A 20,905-nucleotide genomic window follows, 5' to 3' on the forward strand; every position below is an offset into this window, starting at 1 on the left:
AGAGTACGAATATTAATGCACTTAATAATTTTTATGTAATTAAATAATGCACTAAAGAATATAAACTAATAACAGATGCAGAAAGTAGACAAATTCCCTTACCCCTCAAAATTTGTTTAGCTTTCTAACTATGTGACAAGAACCATTACAGATTCATCCAAGCTAATCATTAACTTTCCCAAGAGAATGATGTTGCTACTGTGCATGAAATTGACTTCTAACTGTTCAGAATATAACATTATACAATACATCATTTGATTGATGAAAACCCTGACTTTTATATTGAATATAGGTAATATATATATAATGAAACATACGAGAAAACTATCAACGAATTGTGAAAGAGAGGATTTGCAGAAGGGGGCTGATTTTCTATTCAATAGCTCTGTAACCAAAAAAATTAAAGACTATAAAAATTATGGTTTTTCTGAGGAATAATGATTTTATAGATAATAATTTATGTTTAATTTCATACATTTTCGAGGGGTAATGGATAAAATAGGGATGATGACATGCTAAGACAAAATATGTCATGTGTTACACTAGTGGAAATTCAGGAATTTTTTATATATTTCCTTGTATAATTAAGAACTTAAAACTTGTACATTATTAAATATGGATTATTAGCTAAGATTTTTTGCTATTCTAATTGGTATAACATAAACAAAAAGTAGTTTAATAAAATTTTGAATGTAAGACACTAAAACCTTGTGTCATGTGCAGTAAAGGGTACCCGGAACAATAGGGTTAAGGCTTATTAACACATTCACTGCCATGTGGTCCACTGGTGGGTCACAACCAAATTTTAGTTATGGACCCCATGACACAATGGTGGGTCACAGACAATTATGTTTCATAGCCAAATTTTTCTTTGTGGCACGTGAGTTTGGGACATTGACTGCTCTTGGCACCTCTTGAATGGTACTAGGGTAGGAATTATTAATATTACTGGTGACAGTGAACATGTTAAAGGTATCTTGTTGATTTTTAGTTTGTTTAAAATTGTGGAATTTTTATTTTTTAATAGACATACTATGATTTTAATGAGTTGTAGAGCTGGGAAGCTTGAGTTTTTTATTTTTTACAATGATGTTTACCATATAAAATAAAATTGTCGTCAAATCAAATAAGATTACTGTTTTTAGTGAGCACAGGAGGTATCTGGAAAATAATATGGTGACTCAAAACTGTATTGAGTATTATTTTTCTGTTTATCTTATTCAAAAAAAACCTATGTAAATTAAGTGGCTAACTGGCTACATAATTGTTTCTAACTTCAGTTGTGATATGTTTTAAATAAAAGCATTATCACCTTTCTTGTTGATAGTAAAACGTTTTTATTATTAAATATCAATTTATTTGATTTACAGAAGATCAATGTGGTATTACGACATATTTAAAAATTTAGATAATGGCAAGTGCATGGTTGTATTTAGTCAACTCATTCATTCAATTCATTTGCAAAGTAGGTAATGTCTTGATTACTTATATATATATATAAATTGTGCCAGAATATTATTTTATAAATAAAAGGTTGTATGTTTTGAAAAAACATTAATACCATGATACAATTGTACAATATTTGTAAAGTTTTTAAGTTAGTGCACTCCTCTCCCTTTTGTTTGCTTGTGTGGGGTTGTAGGGAGTGTGTGGTAATTGATTAATGAGCCTGTTGAGCAAATATCACTTATTACCCAGCTTTACTCTAAACCACATCAAATTCCCACTGAACTCACATACCTCTGTTGGCCCCAGTTTTTCAGGTTCTTTTTTGTAATTCTTGACTAATCTCCTATGAGTACTTAGACATTGTCCTCTGTGTGATTTAAGTCTGGCCTTAGCTACCTGTCTTCTTTTGAACCCTTTGTTTGCTCTACTATCTTTCTCAGAACATGTATTTTATTGTGTTACTTGCTTCTTGGAGGAGATTATCAGATGTTTTTGATGTTTCTCACACTCTTGTTTTTTTCAGGAAGGCTCTATATTCATTTCGTGATATAGCCTTCCACCAAAGAATTGAGCTGTAAAAGGATGTTCATTGCTGTTTTTATCCTATTGTGCTATATACTCTGACTAACCCTGATGCTTCTTTTGAAAGACATTTTCTATGAATGGTCAGGGGTGTTGTTTCTTGTATTGCAAGAATGGAATCTTTATGAGGGATTCTCATTCTATAAATTTTGCTTTACCTGCATTAACTCATTAGCTGATCTGTCTTGTTTTTAGATGATGGTGTTTCTGACCATCTTAACCCTGTTTGAACCAGTAGCAGCTCTCAAGAGAGCACTGAGGGCATACATACATAACAATTTTATAATTTAAGTACAAATAGTAAATCCAAATCTATTTCAACAATTTATTTAATTGAAAATATTAAAGGATTGATATTTTGTAACTTTGCAAAACTTATTTAGAGTAATTTAAAAATAAAAAAAATGTTTGAACTTTGATCTCTGTGCAGTTCTAGTAATATTGACATTAACCCTCTCGCTATGGGCATCCTTTTCTTCTCAAGTCACAAGGTTTTACTGAGTTATATTCAAAATTTAATTAAACTACTTTCTTATTATTGTATATGAATAAACTTAGCATAAAACTGTAGCTAATAATCCAAATTTTAATATTATATAAGTTTTAATTTCTTAATTTTATAAGACAATATTAAAAATAAATCCTGTATTTCCTCTAGTATGAGAATTGTGACATTTGCACTCTAGATACAGAGCCATAAACTAGAAAATCAGACACCTCTTGCCAAGCCCACATGTCACATTCATTCTTTCAGAAAATGTCAGCAACTCTGACATTTAATACTATATCATTTATAAACAATAGGAAGCGAGAGTTTCAATCCATCAAATGACATATTATATTATTTTCTTTCTGTACAGAGAATTGTCTATTTTGCATCCAATTCAAAGTTTAGCTGAATTTTTAATGGCTCTTGTTGCATAGTTAGAAAATCATAAAAATTGCGATAGTTATAGAACATTATCTGCTTTTTACATTTTATTATTCTCTGTTCTTTGGTGCATTATTTAATTAAATAAAAATTTATTTAGTGCTGATGTACCATTGGTATAAAAAATAGGGTTAAGTTTCATCAACAGTTGACAGCAAAAAAGACCTTAACAAGTTTCTTGTTTTTCATGTATATTCCTTATTTATTATTATAAAAGTAACTAAAATGTATGAATTAGAAACTTTTTAGGTTAGATTAGGTAAAATGAAAAATATTATTAATAAGAAAATTTTTCATGAGAGATACTTGTAATTCGATAAGGTAACATGAGCTACACATTTGCCAAGTGATTTACACCTTGTGTAGTCAGAAAGGGCAATAAAACAATAAAATTTAAATGTAAACAGGTGTATACTGTTACAAGTTTAAAGCTACTTAGAATAAATAGTTCCATGTTACAAATTGAAGTCATTCCAGAAAGAAAAAATGTGATAATTTATTTTAATTTTTTTTTGGTGGTCAGTCAATTTAACTGATCTTTTATAGAGTTAGGGTATAGAAAATAAAAGATAAAATATAAAGCTTTTTTTTACTGAAAAAAAACATGGCTAAACATGATTGCACAAAAAACATTTGTCTATATCATTGTCAAAGTATTTAATGCAAAGTTTACAAAACTTAGGAGCAAGATACAAATCTGGGATTTTTTATTGTAATTTTTTATTTTTTTCATTGATGATAATCATTTTTTGTGCTATATATGTATTATAACTATGAGGTTATACATAAAGTAAAGATATTTAGGGTATGCAAGTATGGTAAGATAGGAGTTTAGCGATGGCAAACCTTTCAGAACATCATTACAGCTCATAAAACTGACTGCATTGCCTGAATTAAATAGTATGATTTGAGAAAAGGTCCTCCATTGAAAATAATGCCTTCTTTTTGAGTGTCCTTATGTTACAGTCTTTATATAAGACTTATATGGTCCATTTTATCTCCATCATATCCAATTCTGCAAATTATTTTTTGTTTTTTGATTCTATTTTGTCTGTTTGGCTACATATGTCTTATAGCCTAGATAATTATCTTCCTGTCCTTTAGCTTTTACTCTTATATTTTCTGTTTCTTTTGATATTCATTGGTTCCAATAGGTATTCTGATTTTCATTATTTCAGAGGTTAGTCTACCTGATTTTAATTTTACATTTTTATATTAAAATGAATTTCAAACAGGTGTTTACCTCTGAAATACCTTATCTCCCACTTCATAACCAGATTTTAATCACAACTGCAGTTTTCAATGAAATTAAATTATGGTGGGAAAGTAGAGCTTACATAAGATCCCCTGACACAATAGGTCAGGTGGAAGTGTGGAGAATTATGGGGAAGTGATTCATGCTCTACATTGTGTAAAGTGCAGTCGGTAATTTTGAGTCACAGGTTTTATAGGAAAGGTTTTCAGTATTTGATAGGGAAGTACCTGTTTGAAATTCATTTTAATTCTTAAAAATGTACAATTTAAGAATTTCTTCATAAATATTTTGAATCATCTTTAGTTTTATAACCGTGAAGAAGCATCGAAACTGGAAACTAGCTGTAACTTCGTAAAAAGGTTAAAAGTAATTAAAACTATATATATATATATATATATATATAAAATATATATATAGATATATATGTACAAGTAAATAAGCAACTTTTCAAAAAATGAAGTGTAGTAGGATGTTAACAGAGAAAAAATAGGATAAATCAAATTCAGTTCTGATTGAATAGTTATATTGCTATATTTTAATTCTTGCCTGTCCAGTTATGTAGGGTTGATGCAAATGCCATCCCTACATTTATTTTCTTTTTTTGAAAAGTTTTTCCTTTATTTGTTTGCTTGTTTTTTTTTTAATATAGTGTTTCAGTTTAACTTAGGGAGGTTATACTTATAACCAAGTTCTAAACACAATGAGGATCTAACTGTAATACTTATTGTTTATCCGTTATTGGCTGGTAATTCCTGTTTCACCCTATACTTAAACTTTTAACTTTTTTAAAGGAACACCAAATGTCTGTAAGAAAGCTAGCTTTAAGGGATAATGATAACATTGTTCACACTAGAATTATGATTTTGTTTCGTTACTTTTTATTAGTTAGTAATACTTGTAAAAGTGGATACTCTGTTTGAAACTATGTCACCTCAGTAAATTTGCTTGACATCATTGCTTTGATTTTTGAGTTATCATCTGATAAAAAGAAGCAGAAGAAAGAAGAACAAGAAATTTAAAGTTTTTACTAGGATATTTACAGATATTCCCAGAAATTGTGACTCAGTCATTACATAGATATTGTTATAAAAGTAAACATTGTATAGTATTGTAAAGTTCTGATGACGGATTGAGGAGATATTTAAAGTACTGTTTCAATGAACAATCTGAGTCATCCTTACATAGGTAGTGCTACCGCCTGCCTGATATTTTGTTTAGTATTATATCATTGTTTTTTGCAAATCACTTGAAACATGATTAACATGATTTCCTCCTATAAATCATATTCTTTAATTTCTGTAACTTTTAGAAATTATGAAGTGGACTTTGTTTATATCTTGGTGCGTGAAATCAAAGAAATTCTTTTTCTCAATTAGTTGTGCAATGATGTTGCTTCAGAAAGGTGCTAGTTGTGTCCTTGATTTAGTCCAGACTAGACCAGAAAGAGAGGAAAAAAGAACTTGGAAATGGAACCATGTAAAGAAAGCACCCCAGTCTCCAATTAGACATTCAATTTTACAGGTATGTTGCATGTGATTCGAATCATTTTATTCTACATTTAATGCTTAAGACAAACTACTTTTGAAATTAAGAGATAATTTGAATTCTAGTTTATCACCAGAGTTCTGTGGATGACAGTTAAAATGTGTATGTGTAAAATCTGATTTGTTTTGGCTGAAATATTCCTCTAAAAATGCCTGTATAGCTCAAATTGGCAGTTATTCTTTTTTCTGTATCTTTCATTTTCAAATAAATACTGATATATTTATTTATTTCTTGTTTACATCTCAGGATAAAATGATTTGATAAATTTTTTTACAGAGATTTTAACATGTAACTTTTACTATTAGCTAAATACACATAGAACTATCAAAGGTGTTGAACACAACAGGGTTTGTAGACATTTTGCTTGTTTTCTCACAAAAACTAATTAAAAATTTTGTGCTACTGTTTTGAAAATCATCCTATTATGTTGCTTTACACTACTCTTGTTTATTATGATTGAACTTTCTTGTGCAACAGGAAGCAGTAAGCATAGAATGGCAGGGAGTGTTACACCTGATGTTAGATCAGCTAGAAGCTGTGGGCAAAGGATTAACTCTTGCTGTGGAGGTATGATTCATTATTAGCATTTGCGGTGTATGTAAAAACCAGCGTACGTTTTTCTCTATTAACGCTCTTGATATGGGTAGGTAAGAGTGTACATGCCACAACTTTTTACAGAGTTACAGTCAAAAATTTAATTCAATTACTTTATTATCTATGTAAATGGAGATACTTGGCATCCAAATGTTGTTAATATATCAAATATTTATATAAGTTTTAATTTTTTATATAAAAATGGAAACATTTGAGTAAAATCTCAATCTCCTCTTGTCAGTGTAATGTGATATTTCTTGTTCCACATTCCCCATATTCTGTTTTTTCGTCATCCACTCCATGATGTCCAAGTTAAACATCAATTATTCATTATAGAATAGATATTGCTAAGGCATAGTCTAGTTTTTATAGCCTTTAATTTTCTTTGTTTATGGAAATATAAACTAGAAAATGAAACCCACATGCCACACTCCTTTTATATCCTCTTATTCGTAACTTGCCAATTATTGTCTATTACATCATTTGAAGTTTGAAATTACATCATTTATAACCAATAAAAAGTCAAAGTTTTAATTTCCCAAATGATGCAAAATGCTTCCTTGCTCTCAATAGAGATTTTTTATTTATTTCACCTGCATATTCAAAGTTGCTGTTGCTGAGTTCAGATTGAACAACTAAGGAAATTATTTTCAAGCTCTTATGCCTTAGTTAGTATCCCAGTTAGATTATAATAGTTATAGGATACTTCTTGCTTTTCATGTGTTATTATTTTGTGTTCTTAAGTGCATATTTGAAATAAATAATCATACCATCATTTCAAAAAGTAGTGTTAAGGTTTATCAGTGGGCTGACAGAAAAAAAAGCCAAGTGTCAGTACTAAATTTCTTCTCTGTCATGTATATCTTTTATTTATTGTTACAAAAGTAACTAAATGTAAAAATTAGGAACTTATTAGGTTAGATAAAGAAAAAAGTAAAAAAAAAATTCTCCTTGATGAATGCAAGTGAGTAGCTTGTGCTTTACATCATTTGTTACTATAACTTGAGCTTAATTTTAATTTCAATCTTGAATTCAGTGTCAAGTGATGCATCTGTGGGTTTGATTTTCTTATTGTAGTTTTTTTCAGCCCTTATGTGCATCTTGGAGTTCACCAAATTAGATATACATACTATAGATATAGATAACCCAGAATACAAAATTTGAGTGTCTAGTCTTCTTGCTTCAGTGAAATATTATTATTTTTGTCACACCCATATGACACACTTTAACCAATAGAAAGAGTAGTTATTTAAAACCACAATAATCTGGTGATTTTCTCTCTTGTTTTGACGCTCAAAGTCAGGAAGTCAAGAAAATTGTGAAATGTGTTGAATCAAGTCACTTTTCTGATAAGTAATGGAATTTGTTAACCAATATATATTTTAGCTAGAAAACTAGTTAAATTATATTAGTTTTGGACATTCTGTTCTAGTGCCTGATATATTTGTTTATGTTATAAAATATTTTTGAAAGCAACATGAATTATTTTGTGGACAACTAGCATAGTGTGAAAAAAAAGTAGCTTATCAAAGTGCATTCTCGAATACAAATACTTTAGTAAGTCTTATATGTCTTGTTTTTTATGAATATTTATTGTTATTTATTTATTTTAACAAAAGTTATTGAAATATAAAAATTAGAAACTTATTAGTTTAGATAACAAAATGTAGATGAAAAAAAAATTAAATAAAAAATTCCTGAGAGAAGCTCCACTTAACTATGTCACATGATTGTAACTTGATTGTTTGTTTACAGTAAGTTGTTTTTAAAGAGCATTTTAAAATAATAAAATTAAAAGCAAGCAGATGGGAAATGTTTAGAAAACCGAGGTTGTTGTACAATATAAATCGTGACTGTTTGATACAATCTGCAGTTATTTTAGAAAAAAAGAATGGTATTCATAATTTTATTTTATATTCTTCAATATTTTGTTTCACTGTTTTCACTACCGGTGATGTTATGGTAGAGGAAATAAAAGATAAAATATAAAGTTTTACTTGAAAAAAATTGATATTCATTTATCAGGTTTTAGAGGTTATGTAAATGAAATGTGAAAATTGTAGGATAAAAAGAAGTATTTTATTCTTTGTATCAAAACCACCTTTGACTTAAGAGTAAATCAATAAAGGCTTTGTAACTTCACAGACAAATCTTAAGCAAAAACACTTTATTAAAAAATCTGATTTATTTGTGCACGACAGAGTTGTAGTTTTTAATAAAAGCTTGCCAAATTAAATACACTTAGTATATTAAGAGTTGTAGTATGCATAGTTTCATGTTTACATGACAGTTACAAGTTTGGTCAAAATGATAGCCCATATACAAATAGTTTAAGTGTGAAAGATATGGTACCTTCAAATTTGAAATGAGCTTTTTGAATTCTTTCAAGTTTTTAAATGTAGAACCTAACTTTAAGAGTAAAACTTGTGTGCTGTTAAAGCATTCACTGTAATAATATTAATAACACCCTTTCATCACTACCTATTTGAAGCACTAGTAGTATGACTGTTCGGCAGACCAGATTTTTTCATTTTGATGCCATCCTTCACTATTGAGTAATCATATAACAATAAATTTTACGGGTATATAAAAAATGTATTAATCTATAATATTCAACGTAGAACTTAATTTTTTAAATTAAAAGCTAAATTAAAAAATAATTCAACATTTCTTCTCCTATCATAATGATTTTATAAATTTAAGTGCGAATAGTATTTTCAGTTTCCTAATTGATTTTTTCAAATTATATTACACTATTTTATTCTTGCTAATATAGCTTTATTTGTGTGTGTTGACTTGTATTTCACTATAAAAGTTATTTGTTCATTAAGAAAGAGATTACATGTAAATGTAATGGTACTAAATATTGTTTGTTCATAGGCAGCTGTTGCAACTAGGCATTATCAGTTAGCTCTGAAGCTTATTTCTCAAGTGAAACTTGGGTGGACTCTTTATAGTGAAAAACAAACCATGCTACATCTTCTTGCACGAGAAGCAGAAGCTGGAAGTCAAGGAGAACTACAAGTCAAGGTAAAAATTTTAGTCCATTCATACTTCATAGTCAAAGCTTAGCTCTGTTTGATCTATGCATTTGATCTAAACATTTTTTCCAGCATAATATATTCTCTGAAGTCAAATGTAAGGGAAGATGTTTTACTTGAATTTTTTTTCCATTTGTATAATATTTTATTTCTTTCTCAGTCTTATTTATCATTAAGTCTAATTTGAATATTAACTAGTGTGCTTGTGCATACACACTAATGGAAATAATCATGGAAATACACATTATACACATACAGGATTCAGAATAATGAATAATGCAACTATATGTTGAATTTTTTAACAGTACAAAACAGTATCACATAAAATACAGAAGAAAAAGGAATAAGCCCTACAATATGCTTGGACCCTCTAATGAACACTGTCAGGTCTTATGTTGTCATGCAGGGGGTCCACTATCTCCTCATAAATCCAAATGAGATGCAGTCCCATCATTGGTCCTTGGTGGGACAGTGTTCCACATCCTCTCCTTAATTCCATGGGTAAGTGGAATTCTCCTTGCCTACTTGGTGGGGGAGTAAAGACAACTATTTGTAAATCCAGACGGGATGAGTTGTGGACTTTGGTGGAGTATGGCATATGATCCCATCAATTCAGACTTGGGATGTTGCCTTTTGGACTTCTTCAGGTTGATTAGAAAGATTGTCCATTTTGGTGTTGCTTTCTTTCTTTCATAAATCGGGGGTTCGAAACACATCATTCTTTCATTACTGGTAGGGATCCTATCACAAAGATGTATATATCTGCAGTCTAACTACCCTGGCCACCAACGTGGGATATGGGTACCATGAACCCTTAAATTCAACCCGAGTTGTGGAACCTCGACTGTTTGGTTGGGGCTGGACCATCATACTTGTATTATATTCCACCCTTTTCATATTTCTGTAGTTCTGGGTGAAGAACATACCTATTCTGAATGTAGAGCAGTGTTCCCCATTTTGATACCCCTTCTTGTGGTACATATTTGTTCTCTGCAGATGCTTTCTGTATGATCTCTGTCCTCACCACCCCCTCCACCTTCTCAATGTGGGATTCTAGCTATTAGTGTCAGCGGAGGTAGGTATGTTTTGGAAGTTATCATTTTCCTAAACTGAAAATGTATTTCCAAACATACTTACCTCTGCCGACACTCTCACTCCCATCCTTCCCCACTAAGAGCCGATGTTAGTGACCAGAATGTGCTAAGTCTCAAAAAAGTGATTTTATTGTCTGCATACAGTACTTATATACAGTACCTGCATACAGGGCATGTGAGGGCCGGCATAAAGTTTTGCAAATTAGATGTTGTCGAGGGCAGTTAAGTGGAGTATATAAGACTGGAGCAAGCAAACACAACGTTAGATAGCAAAGATGAAGATCGAGAAATAGCTATTAGTGTCAGCGGAAGTAAGTATGTTTGGAAATACATTTTCAGTTTAGGAAAATGATAACTGCTACTCCTACTACTACTCTGCATAGTAGGACGAACTGGCTTTTATAAGATATATATATATATATATATATTGTGACACTTTCTGATAGGTTGGATGACAAACTATCAACACATTACTTTACTTGGTTGCAGTTAAACTTTATATGTGTAGTTTTCCGTTTTATACCTTTTGCTTCATTGTTTTCATACTTAATTTTAATATTGTATATTTAGGTTGTAACTGAAAATTTCCTGATGATTAATGTCAGGCTTATGAGTAAATGTTTTGGTTTTTTATTGATTAGCCTCCTCCTTGGTTTTTTTTTTCTTTTTGTAGAAATTAGTCATCACTTTTCCATTTCTACTTGATAAAATTGGATGATATTCCATTTATAGTGCTTATCTTAAGTTTTATAAAAGACAATTCTATACAGGGGATTGACAGCAACTGAATCAGAAATGAAGAGGTTTAAGAAAATAGTTTTAGTAGTATGGAATGAGGTGTTGTGGGCCTACTTTGTGGTACTATCATTAAGCTTATTCAAGGTAAAGGTGTAGACCATAAAAGTAAAACATTTTAGACAAAAAGTACCAAAACTGCCATAGCAAAGGTTGTTACACAAACTTAGGTTTGAGATTCAAGGCTAAAATTTTGCATACACATATCATTGCACCTTTAAAGGTTAAATAAAAAATATTAAACTGATATTAGTGCAGCTTATTCTAAGTCATCTAAATAATGGCATGGTATTGAGCTGAAGAATAGTTAACATGAAGAAGTCATTCCTGAATTAATTGCCTATCAATGGACTTCTGAATCATACAGGATATAAAATTGTGATTTTTGATGCTCCAATTGTTGTCTAAGTTATCTCATCACTTTTTTCTTCTTCTTTTCTGTAACTGTATGATTTTATTGCTAATGAAAGTATTTTTGATTTTAAAAAAGGACAAAAATTGTAGTATATATATATTTACTTTTTAATGTTCACAGATATTTTTGCTAGGAATTACAATGATCATGGCCTAACATAAATAACAAGGACTTTTTTTTCTTCTTTCAATGCTAGGTAGCAAAGGCTCTGATAGAAAAAGGTGTACCAGTTATGGCACGAGATGAACATGGTTGTTCTGTGGTCACATATGCAGCTTTGAACTGGAATGACACTTTGTGTCAGTATTTCACTGGTAAGTGTGCTTAAACAAAAGTATATATATATAAATTAGTGTATGAAAAACATCTTTTAGAAGAAAAAACAACATAAAATATATTTTTATTGGTGAAGAAATACTATTGGTTATTTTGGCTGCATCACCACAGCTTTTTTAAAATTTTCATCAATTAAAACTTGATTTGCTTCTTGTGTGGTGTTTATAAAGTTCTTGTACATACTACTTCTTGCTCACTTAATATTTATATCTGTATCAGTTACTTATGTAGGAATCTGTCATATCTGTTAATGGTAAAGCTGGTCTTGAGGTTAAAAGGAACTTGCCTCACAACATTTAATAATATAAAGAAACATAGTATCATAAAAAAATTACTTTGGGTAGGGTTTCATGTAAAGACTCTTTTGTTGTTGTGCTGAGTATTTTGAAAATAGTGATAATTGCAAACAATAATTTAACATTGTTTATGTTTCCTTTGGTCTTATTTATATGCCAAATTTGTTATTATTTATTTATATTCTAGATAAAATGGGAATGGTGGCAGTAATTAGAGCCGATCCAGATAAATCACAACGTACTCCATTTTCTGCTCTCTTTTGGAGATTAGGCTCTGAACCTTTCCCAGAAGGAATTAGGTACAGTAATTTTTGTATAATTTCATAGAAATTGTTTTGATCTAATTAATGAAATGTTTTATAATTAGTTAGGTGCTGTATTCAGTTTGGTTGAATTAATATGTATTTATGCACTTGAGCAATTCAGTAAAGTGTTAATATTATTAAGTAATTTTGTTGTAGGTATTTTTGTTGTCTTACGAATGGTATTGTTATAAATTGTTGCTCTAATTAAAATGAAAAGTTTTACTTACTGCAGTTTTTACAATAACAGTAGATGATTTGATAATAAGAAAGATTTTTTTTTTTTCATATTTTGCACCCCCTTTCTCCAGGAACTGGTGTCTTAATCTAATAAGGTCTGGTGCATCTCTTAACACCCTTGCACACTATCCAGTTTGGGAAACTCCTTATCCTGGTGTAACATGTAACACTAAAGACGTTACCCATTTAGAAGCTGACGCCTGTTCCAAGTTATCTCCATTGATGGTGGCCATATTTAAACAAAATTATGAAGTTGTCAAAATGTTGATTTCAAATGGAGCAGATTTAAACTTTCCTGATGAGCAACTGAGAACTCCCTTAATGTTGGCTGTTCGACTGGTAAGCATTTGTTTTTTTGTCATGAATTAAAATGTGTAGTACATTAAAAAACCTACTTAAGAATATACTTACCGTGTTATATATAGGTTATCTTACAGATCTTGTGCATAAAATGACTATTTTTTTCTTTTCTGGATAGGGAGTGGATATTTATCCTTCCTTGTTAATGTATGTATAGCCCCTAGACTATTGACTAAATGACTATTTTTTTCTTTTCTGGATAGGGAGTGGATATTTATCCTTCCTTGTTAATGTATGTATAGCCCCTAGACTATTGACTAAATGACTATTTTTTCTTTTCTGGATAGGGAGTGGATATTTATCCTTCCTTGTTAATGTATGTATAGCCCCTAGAACAACCTTTTTTTCTGCTATGGGGAAAACTTATATAATGAAATATGTGTTATTATAGTAAATTAAAACTTTGCACCTTATGTACCAACTGGGATGTGATTGATGGATTTTATTTCTTAAACATGTATACTTCCTTTCTTCATTGTATTTGAGAATTATATTGTAACTTTGCTCATCTTAAACAAATGTCACCATAAATGTCATAGAACAACTAAAGTACAGTGCAGTTTCTTTTTTACTTTTACTTAAATTAGTTCTGGTTGATTAAATGCTATTAATTAAGTTTAAGATTGCCTTGTACTGGCAACTGTTTGAAGTTTTTGTTAATGAAATTAACACAATTGATTACTGATTTGTAAGTTATAACTGGAAGAGTCTTTTTACACTGACATATCTTTTTAAGACCTATAAACATGTTTGAACTTGTACCTTGTTTCATTTAGCATAAGCAGCTCTTTTCTTTTATAAAAGGTTTAGTTGGCAATTTTTACATGCAAAAGATAGTTGATGTGCTATTAATTAATTCTAATTTATGGCTAGAATCTAAAGATTATTAATATTGAAAACCTTTTATAAAATGATTTTTGAGCTTATCCTGAGATCTAGTTAACCTAATGATCTTTGGCTTGGAATAAAATACCTCATTTATTTGGGCGTGAAATATACAAGAGACAATTGAAAAATGACTTTTTCGAATGAGTGTGACTGTAAAACACACTTTAGGCCCCCTCAGAATTATGTCTGCTCAGTAATTCTATCACATCTCATTGTGTTTGTTACTATTTTAGAAACTAGCATAAATAATTATTAGGAAAAGATCTATTATTGATTGGTTGTTTTTGCAAGAAAAATTTGCCTTCAGAATTACACATTTTTAAAAATCTTTATTATTATATAGAATGATGTGAAAATGGTGAAACTACTTTTGAACAGTTCGTATAATCCAGACAATGATTACAAACCACTGTCAGGTAAGTATATAGAATGAGTTAATCTTGGCATATTATTATCTTTTTGACTGCCGTGTAAATAACAGGGAACATATAATGTTTGAAAATGTTATGAAATACAGGGAAGTGTTTTTTACTGATATATGGCTGGCATTATTTACTCTTTGAATGAATAGTCTGCATCCAGGATATCTCCTGTTTGAATAAATATTCTCTACTTAGCATATCTTGAGATTAAATATATAGTTGTTCTGTGATGTATTCTACTTGATTAAATAACCTGTATCCAGGATATCTTCTGTTTGAATAAATATTCTGTATTTAGGATATCTTGAGTTTAAATAAATAGTTTTTCTGGTATATCTTCTATTTGATTAAGTAACTTGAATCTAGGATATCTACTGTATGAATTTATAGTCGTTATTTAGCATTCAGAATATTTTCTTTCAAATTTAGTTGCTTGCATATAATTTACAACCAAAATATCTTCAGGATGATGAGACTATTCTCTAGAAATTAGTCTTTCTCTTATAGCAGTGGTTCCCAAACTGTGGTTCGTGAAACCTTTTTTGAGTTTGCGAATTGTTTCAGGGGGTTCTCATAATTTTTCAGTAATGAAGAAAGAAAAAGTTTTTGCACACATTCATCACACTGATTAGATTATAACTTCAAGACTCTTCATGAGAAATGGAAAGTTGGGGGGGTATTGTTTGCTATTTTTAAAATTGAATAGACTGCTAGTGTTGTTTTTATGATTAAAATGAAGATCAAGTTTAGGCTTAATCAAATTGATATGAGTTACATAAGTGAAATCTTGGAATAGTGATGCTGTTTTCATAATGTAAAAAAATTAATAATATAATGATAAATAATGCAATAAAAGTGTTATAAGAAAAACAAGTTTTATATTTCCAAGGTCACTGTTTTTAGAATTTATATTCTGATAAGTAAAAAAATCCCTGGAAAATATTTATCATTAGGAATGGGATTTGTGAGATTTGGCATTTTCATAAATGGGGTTCAAGTGATGTTAAAGTTTGGGAACCACTGTCTTAAAGTAATCATAGTGTTCCTGTGCAAGTGCATTGCTATGATATACATTAGCAGTGGTATTAATTCATTCATTAAAAACTGTTATTATTTCTGTTAACTAGGAACTGCAAGTATTAGTATAACATAATTTTTTTAATCACTCTAGCTTGATTTTAAGGGTGAACTACTTAATCCAGAAGCTCTATCTAATAATGAGGACAGTGAAAGTAAACTTAATTTGTATTCATTAGGCCAGAGCATTGAATTTGAGAAAACTAGTGGAGTTGACCTGACAAAACAAGACAAGAATGGGTGGACAGTGATGCATCATTTGATATGTCCCCATGCTAACTTTACGTACAGTGACACAACACTTCTCTACTTGCTTGCCAAAGTAGGAGCACCCATCAATACTCCAGACAACACAGGTCTTACTCCACTACAGCTGGCTGTCAGCCGTCAAGCAGAATCACTCCTCATTGCATTACAGGAGCTATTAAAAGTTCCTTTCAATGAACAGGTGAGGTTTGGTTAGGATAGTGTGTTAAAGGAGCTGTTAAGAGTTTCTTTTGTTAAATGGGTAAGTTTGAATAATTGCAGTGTATTACAGGAGCTACGGAATCCACCTGCCCTCAGGAGACTTGGTTGCTAAACCATGCACTAAGCCTCATTGATTTTCTCAAACTGATGTGAATACATATTAATTTTAAATACGCATTTTAGAAAATTAAAATTACCACCCACCAGAATAGAACATCACAAAACTACTATAATATATCTAACTTTTTAGTTAAGCTTATATTGGCAACAAAAGTTAATTTGTATTTGGAGCAACAATTTTAGTAAATGTGTTCAATATTTTGTAGTGAATTTCGGCCATAAAATTGACAAACAACCATCAGATTTACATGGTTCAGTAGCTTCTCTTTCTATTGGCTATAAATATGTATTTATGACAAGTAGACAGAGTAAATAATGGCTTCAAAAGAATGAAGGGATAGGTGGCTTCTCTAGTAGTTTGCTAAATACATTGATATCCAAGCAAATCAAGGAGGTGGGAGACTTATTTTATATTCTAGTTTGTTGATATGTGAAGTTTGAGTTTTTGATTGTTTAAGTAATAAAATGTAAATTGAACAATGGATAGTGTGAATGTGTATTGTGACATACAAGAGAGAGTATTGAACAATTATTTTAATGCTTTCTTTTAAATTAAAAATTAAAACATATATAACTTTAAAATTTGATTTATTAGCTATATTTTGATCTCGAGTTTATTGATATTAAATTAGTAGTTCAGTTAAGTTTTGAATGTAAAAAAGTCATGACGTGCTCATTTTGACCACAAAAGTTTTTTGTTTTTAAACAGGTATCATTAGATTATTAGGTTGTATCTAAGTGGAATTGTTTAATATTTTGTTGCTGTTGTTGAAAGGCGGTTTTCATTTTACTATGGTCTATATTCCTTTTGGAACAGATCTTTTTGCTGTGCTAAAGACATTTTTTGTTACTGTTTGTGAAACATTATGTCAAAGTAAGATTACATGGATTGTAGTTTGTTATAAGCTAACAAACTAACAAGCTTTTAAATGACAAGTAAGTGATTTTATTTAATAGCATAATTGTTTTTTTTCTGTTAAACAAGATAGGAATGAGATGATTGAACCATTTATATGGGTATACATTTTGTTTATCCAAAACATTTCTTTGTATATGTGTGTGTTTAAGTATGCTAAAAACATTATTTTATTTGGCCCCCAGGTAAATAGTCTATATATGAAGCCTCCAATCAAAGTAGATGATGGGATGCATATCGAGAAACCAGCATACTCATATAAGACTGATTTCGCAGCTATGGTCGAAAAACTGAGAAAAGAAATTGATGTCAAAGAACAAAAACCTGAAGTGGATGTTCTCTCTGGTTTATCAGATATTGGGTATAGTAAAATAGTAGTTTGTTTAATATTGTTTTGTTTCTCCAAAGTGAGATAATTTTGAAGTTTCCTTTATGTATTGTTTCAGCTGAAACAACAGGAGTAAGGTAAAAGTGAATTACACACTGTGAAAATAAATATTTTAAATTAGAAAATAAGTAAATTAAAATCTGGCTATGTAATTCAATCTCACTGAGTGAGAATTTGACATAGATTTTACCCAAATGATAAAAAGTACAGTAGTAAGGTCAATAGAAAATGAAATAAAAGTATTTTATTGCATTAAAGCTAAGGAAAGCAATTGTATTTTTATAAAATAAGAAATAAATACTAAAAAAAACATTAAATATGTGACTCGTACTGCTGTGCTGTTAAAGCTATACTAAGGAATTTGTATATTAGAAGTAAACATTATGTTAATCCTTTGCAGTGTTCATTTTTGTTCATATTAGGAAATTTATGCACAACTTCTGTATACGTAATATTGTGATTTTTGGATGTTTTCATATGCTGTAATAACTTAGAGATCTTACTTTTCACAAAACTTGTGGATTTGCAATTATATTTCAGTACTATTTTTTATTTCCATCAACTACTTAAAAACAAAACTAGACCATGAAATGGATTTTTAAAGAATTGTTTTTATGATAGGCTTGGTGTAGGCATGTAAAGGATTGTTCAAAATAGGTATGCATATTTAGATTTTCAAAATTTTCATATTGGAGGCCCCTGATCAAAGAGATTTTGGAAGTTCCTAGCATGGATTTATTTTGAAATTGACAAAAATATGTAAATGGCTATTCAAAACAAGATGTACATATCTTTTATATAGTTGTTTCCCATGAGTTTTCATGGGTAAGTTGCTAATTCTGTTCAGAAAATGTCTAGTTTGTGGTTGTATATTTCCTTACCAAATTATTCATTTCACAGGTAACTTTAATTGTGATTTGCTTTAAAGCTTTTATCGGGTTGTTTTAGAATTTAAAATACTGCTTGATTAAAACACAAGTACTTTTGATTTTTAATTTGTCTACTATGTAGAGAGCTGGTTATGGATCCAGATCAGAACGTTCCGTTCGATGCCTTGTTAACTCTAGTGGATCTAAGTTATGGATTATTTGACTTTTACAAGATGCAGGTAGAGTGTAATTTTTCTATTTCCAAGGAAATAATTGTTGAACTTTTACCATACATTTTTAAAGATAGAATTTACTTCTTTGATACTAGATTAAAACATAATTATATACTGCTGTAAATTTTAAATAATATATATAATCATGTTTACAGATTCTTAAGAAACACTGAAATTATACTGTCATTACCCACGATTTTGCTGATTTTTTTACTCCATAATAGAAGTAACAATATTTATATATCTTTTCAAAGTAGTAAATTACTTTTATACCCTAATTACACATGTAAGCCATAATAGAAGTGACAAAATAGTAAATTACTTTTATACCCTAATTACACATGTAAGCCATAATAGAAGTGACAAAATAGTAAATTACTTTTATACCCTAATTACACATGTAACCCATAATAGAAGTGACATAATAGTAAATTACTTATATACACTAATTATACATGTAAGCCATAATAGAAGTGACATAATAGTAAATTACTTTTATACCCTAATTACATGTAAGCCATAATAGAAGTGACATAATAGTAAATTACTTTTATACCCTAATTACACATGTAAGCCATAATAGAAGTGACATAATAGTAAATTACTTTTATACCCTATTTACACATGTAAGCCATAATAGAAGTGACAAAATAGTAAATTACTTTTATTCCCTAATCATACATTGTTTTGTTGATTCTGTAAGCCATAATAAAGCTGACAATATTTAGATATATTTTTAAAGTAATAAATCAATTTTATGCTCTAATTATAATTGGTGATTCCGTGAACAGTAATAGAAATTACATCATTTATCTCTCTCTCTCTTGAAAATAATAAATATCTTCTGTACTCTTACTTCTGTAATCTTACTTGTCTTTTGGTAGTAAATACTTTTTGTTTTCTTCTACTTATTGGTATTACATTTAAATACATGTTAATCCATTTAACTCTATCGCCCTGGGTATCCTTTACTGCTAATGACAAAAGGTTTGTGTCTTACATTCAAAATTTTATTAACTACTTTTTATTTATGTTATAACAATTAGAATAGCATAAAATATTAGTTAATAATTCATATTTTAACAGTATACAAGTTTTAACTTCTTAATTCTACAAGGCAATACTTTAAAAAATCCTGAATTTTCACTAGTGTGACTGACCTATGTGATACATTTTCTCTTACTATTTCATCATTGCTATTTTATCCACCACCCTTCGAAAAAGTATGAAATTAAACATAAATTATTCTCTATAAAATCGTTATTGCTCAGACAAACCATAATTTTTATAGTCTTCAATTTTGTTTGGTTACAGAGCTATTGAATAGAAAATCAGACCCATCCTGTCCCATCCTCTCTTTCATAATTTGTTGATAGTTCTCTTACGTTTCATTATATATTACCTATAATCAATAGAAAGTCAAGGTTTTCATCTATCAAATGATGTATTGTATAATGCTATATTCTGAACAGTTAGAAGTCAATTTCATTCAGAGTACCAACATCATTTCCTTGGGAAAGTTAATTATTAGCTTGGATAAATTTGTAATGGTTCTTGTCACGTAGTTAGAAAGCCAAACAAATTTTGAGAGGTAAGGCAATTTGTCTACTTTTTGCATGTTATTAGTCTATATTCTTTGGTGCATTATTTAATTACATGAAAATTATTAAGTTCATTACTATTAGTACTATAAAAAAATTAGGCTTAACTGTCCTTGACAATCGAGGGCTAGAAAAAAAAAATTGGGTAAGTACTTTATTTCTTGTTTTCCATATGTATTATTTATTTGTTATCATAAAAGTAACTAAAATATAAAAATGGTTCATGAGGCATGTACGTGAGCAGCTCGTAGTAGCTTGTGGGTAACATAATTTGATAGAGTAATGTAACCTGCACATTCTCCAAGTAAGTTACAACTTTTTTATTCCATGAATAGTAGTTAGACACAGTTCAAAGGAAAATAAAATGATAAAATTTAATTATAAATAGATGTATACTGTTACGAACTTAGAGCTACTTAGGATAAACGAATCTAGTTTCATGTTACAATTTGAAGTCATTCTAGAAAGAAAAAAAGGGTAATTTAGGTTTATTTAGATTTTTCTTTTGGTAGTTACGTAGCTAGTCAAATTGACCAATCCAGTTTTGATATTAGGGCAGAGAAAATAACATATAAACTATTAGGATTTAGTGAAAAAAACGTTTGAAATGCATTTAGGAGGTTTTAGGGATTACACAAAGGAAATTTGAGATTTTTGAGATGACGAAAAGTATTTTTTATTTTAACAT

At 29.6% G+C, this 20,905-nt stretch overlaps 1 protein-coding gene across 5 annotated transcripts in view; it reads left to right on the forward strand.

Moving 5' to 3' along the window:
* LOC106457476 (tankyrase-like protein) overlaps positions 1-20,905 on the forward strand; it is a 167,279-nt gene that overhangs the window by 125,197 nt on the left and 21,177 nt on the right. For all 5 annotated transcript variants that reach the window (XM_022383427.1, XM_022383428.1, XM_022383425.1 and 2 more), the window contains 10 exons: positions 5,594-5,738; positions 6,240-6,329; positions 9,237-9,386; positions 11,898-12,015; positions 12,521-12,632; positions 12,947-13,214; positions 14,467-14,539; positions 15,802-16,070; positions 17,312-17,487; positions 18,526-18,622. In XM_022383427.1, coding sequence (XP_022239135.1) covers positions 5,594-5,738; positions 6,240-6,329; positions 9,237-9,386; positions 11,898-12,015; positions 12,521-12,632; positions 12,947-13,214; positions 14,467-14,539; positions 15,802-16,070; positions 17,312-17,487; positions 18,526-18,622 — 1,498 coding nt within the window. The remainder of the gene's footprint in view (positions 1-5,593; positions 5,739-6,239; positions 6,330-9,236; positions 9,387-11,897; positions 12,016-12,520; positions 12,633-12,946; positions 13,215-14,466; positions 14,540-15,801; positions 16,071-17,311; positions 17,488-18,525; positions 18,623-20,905) is intronic.

This window comes from Limulus polyphemus, unplaced genomic scaffold (assembly GCF_000517525.1).
Source record: "Limulus polyphemus unplaced genomic scaffold, Limulus_polyphemus-2.1.2 Scaffold336, whole genome shotgun sequence".
Taxonomy (NCBI): domain Eukaryota; kingdom Metazoa; phylum Arthropoda; class Merostomata; order Xiphosura; family Limulidae; genus Limulus; species Limulus polyphemus.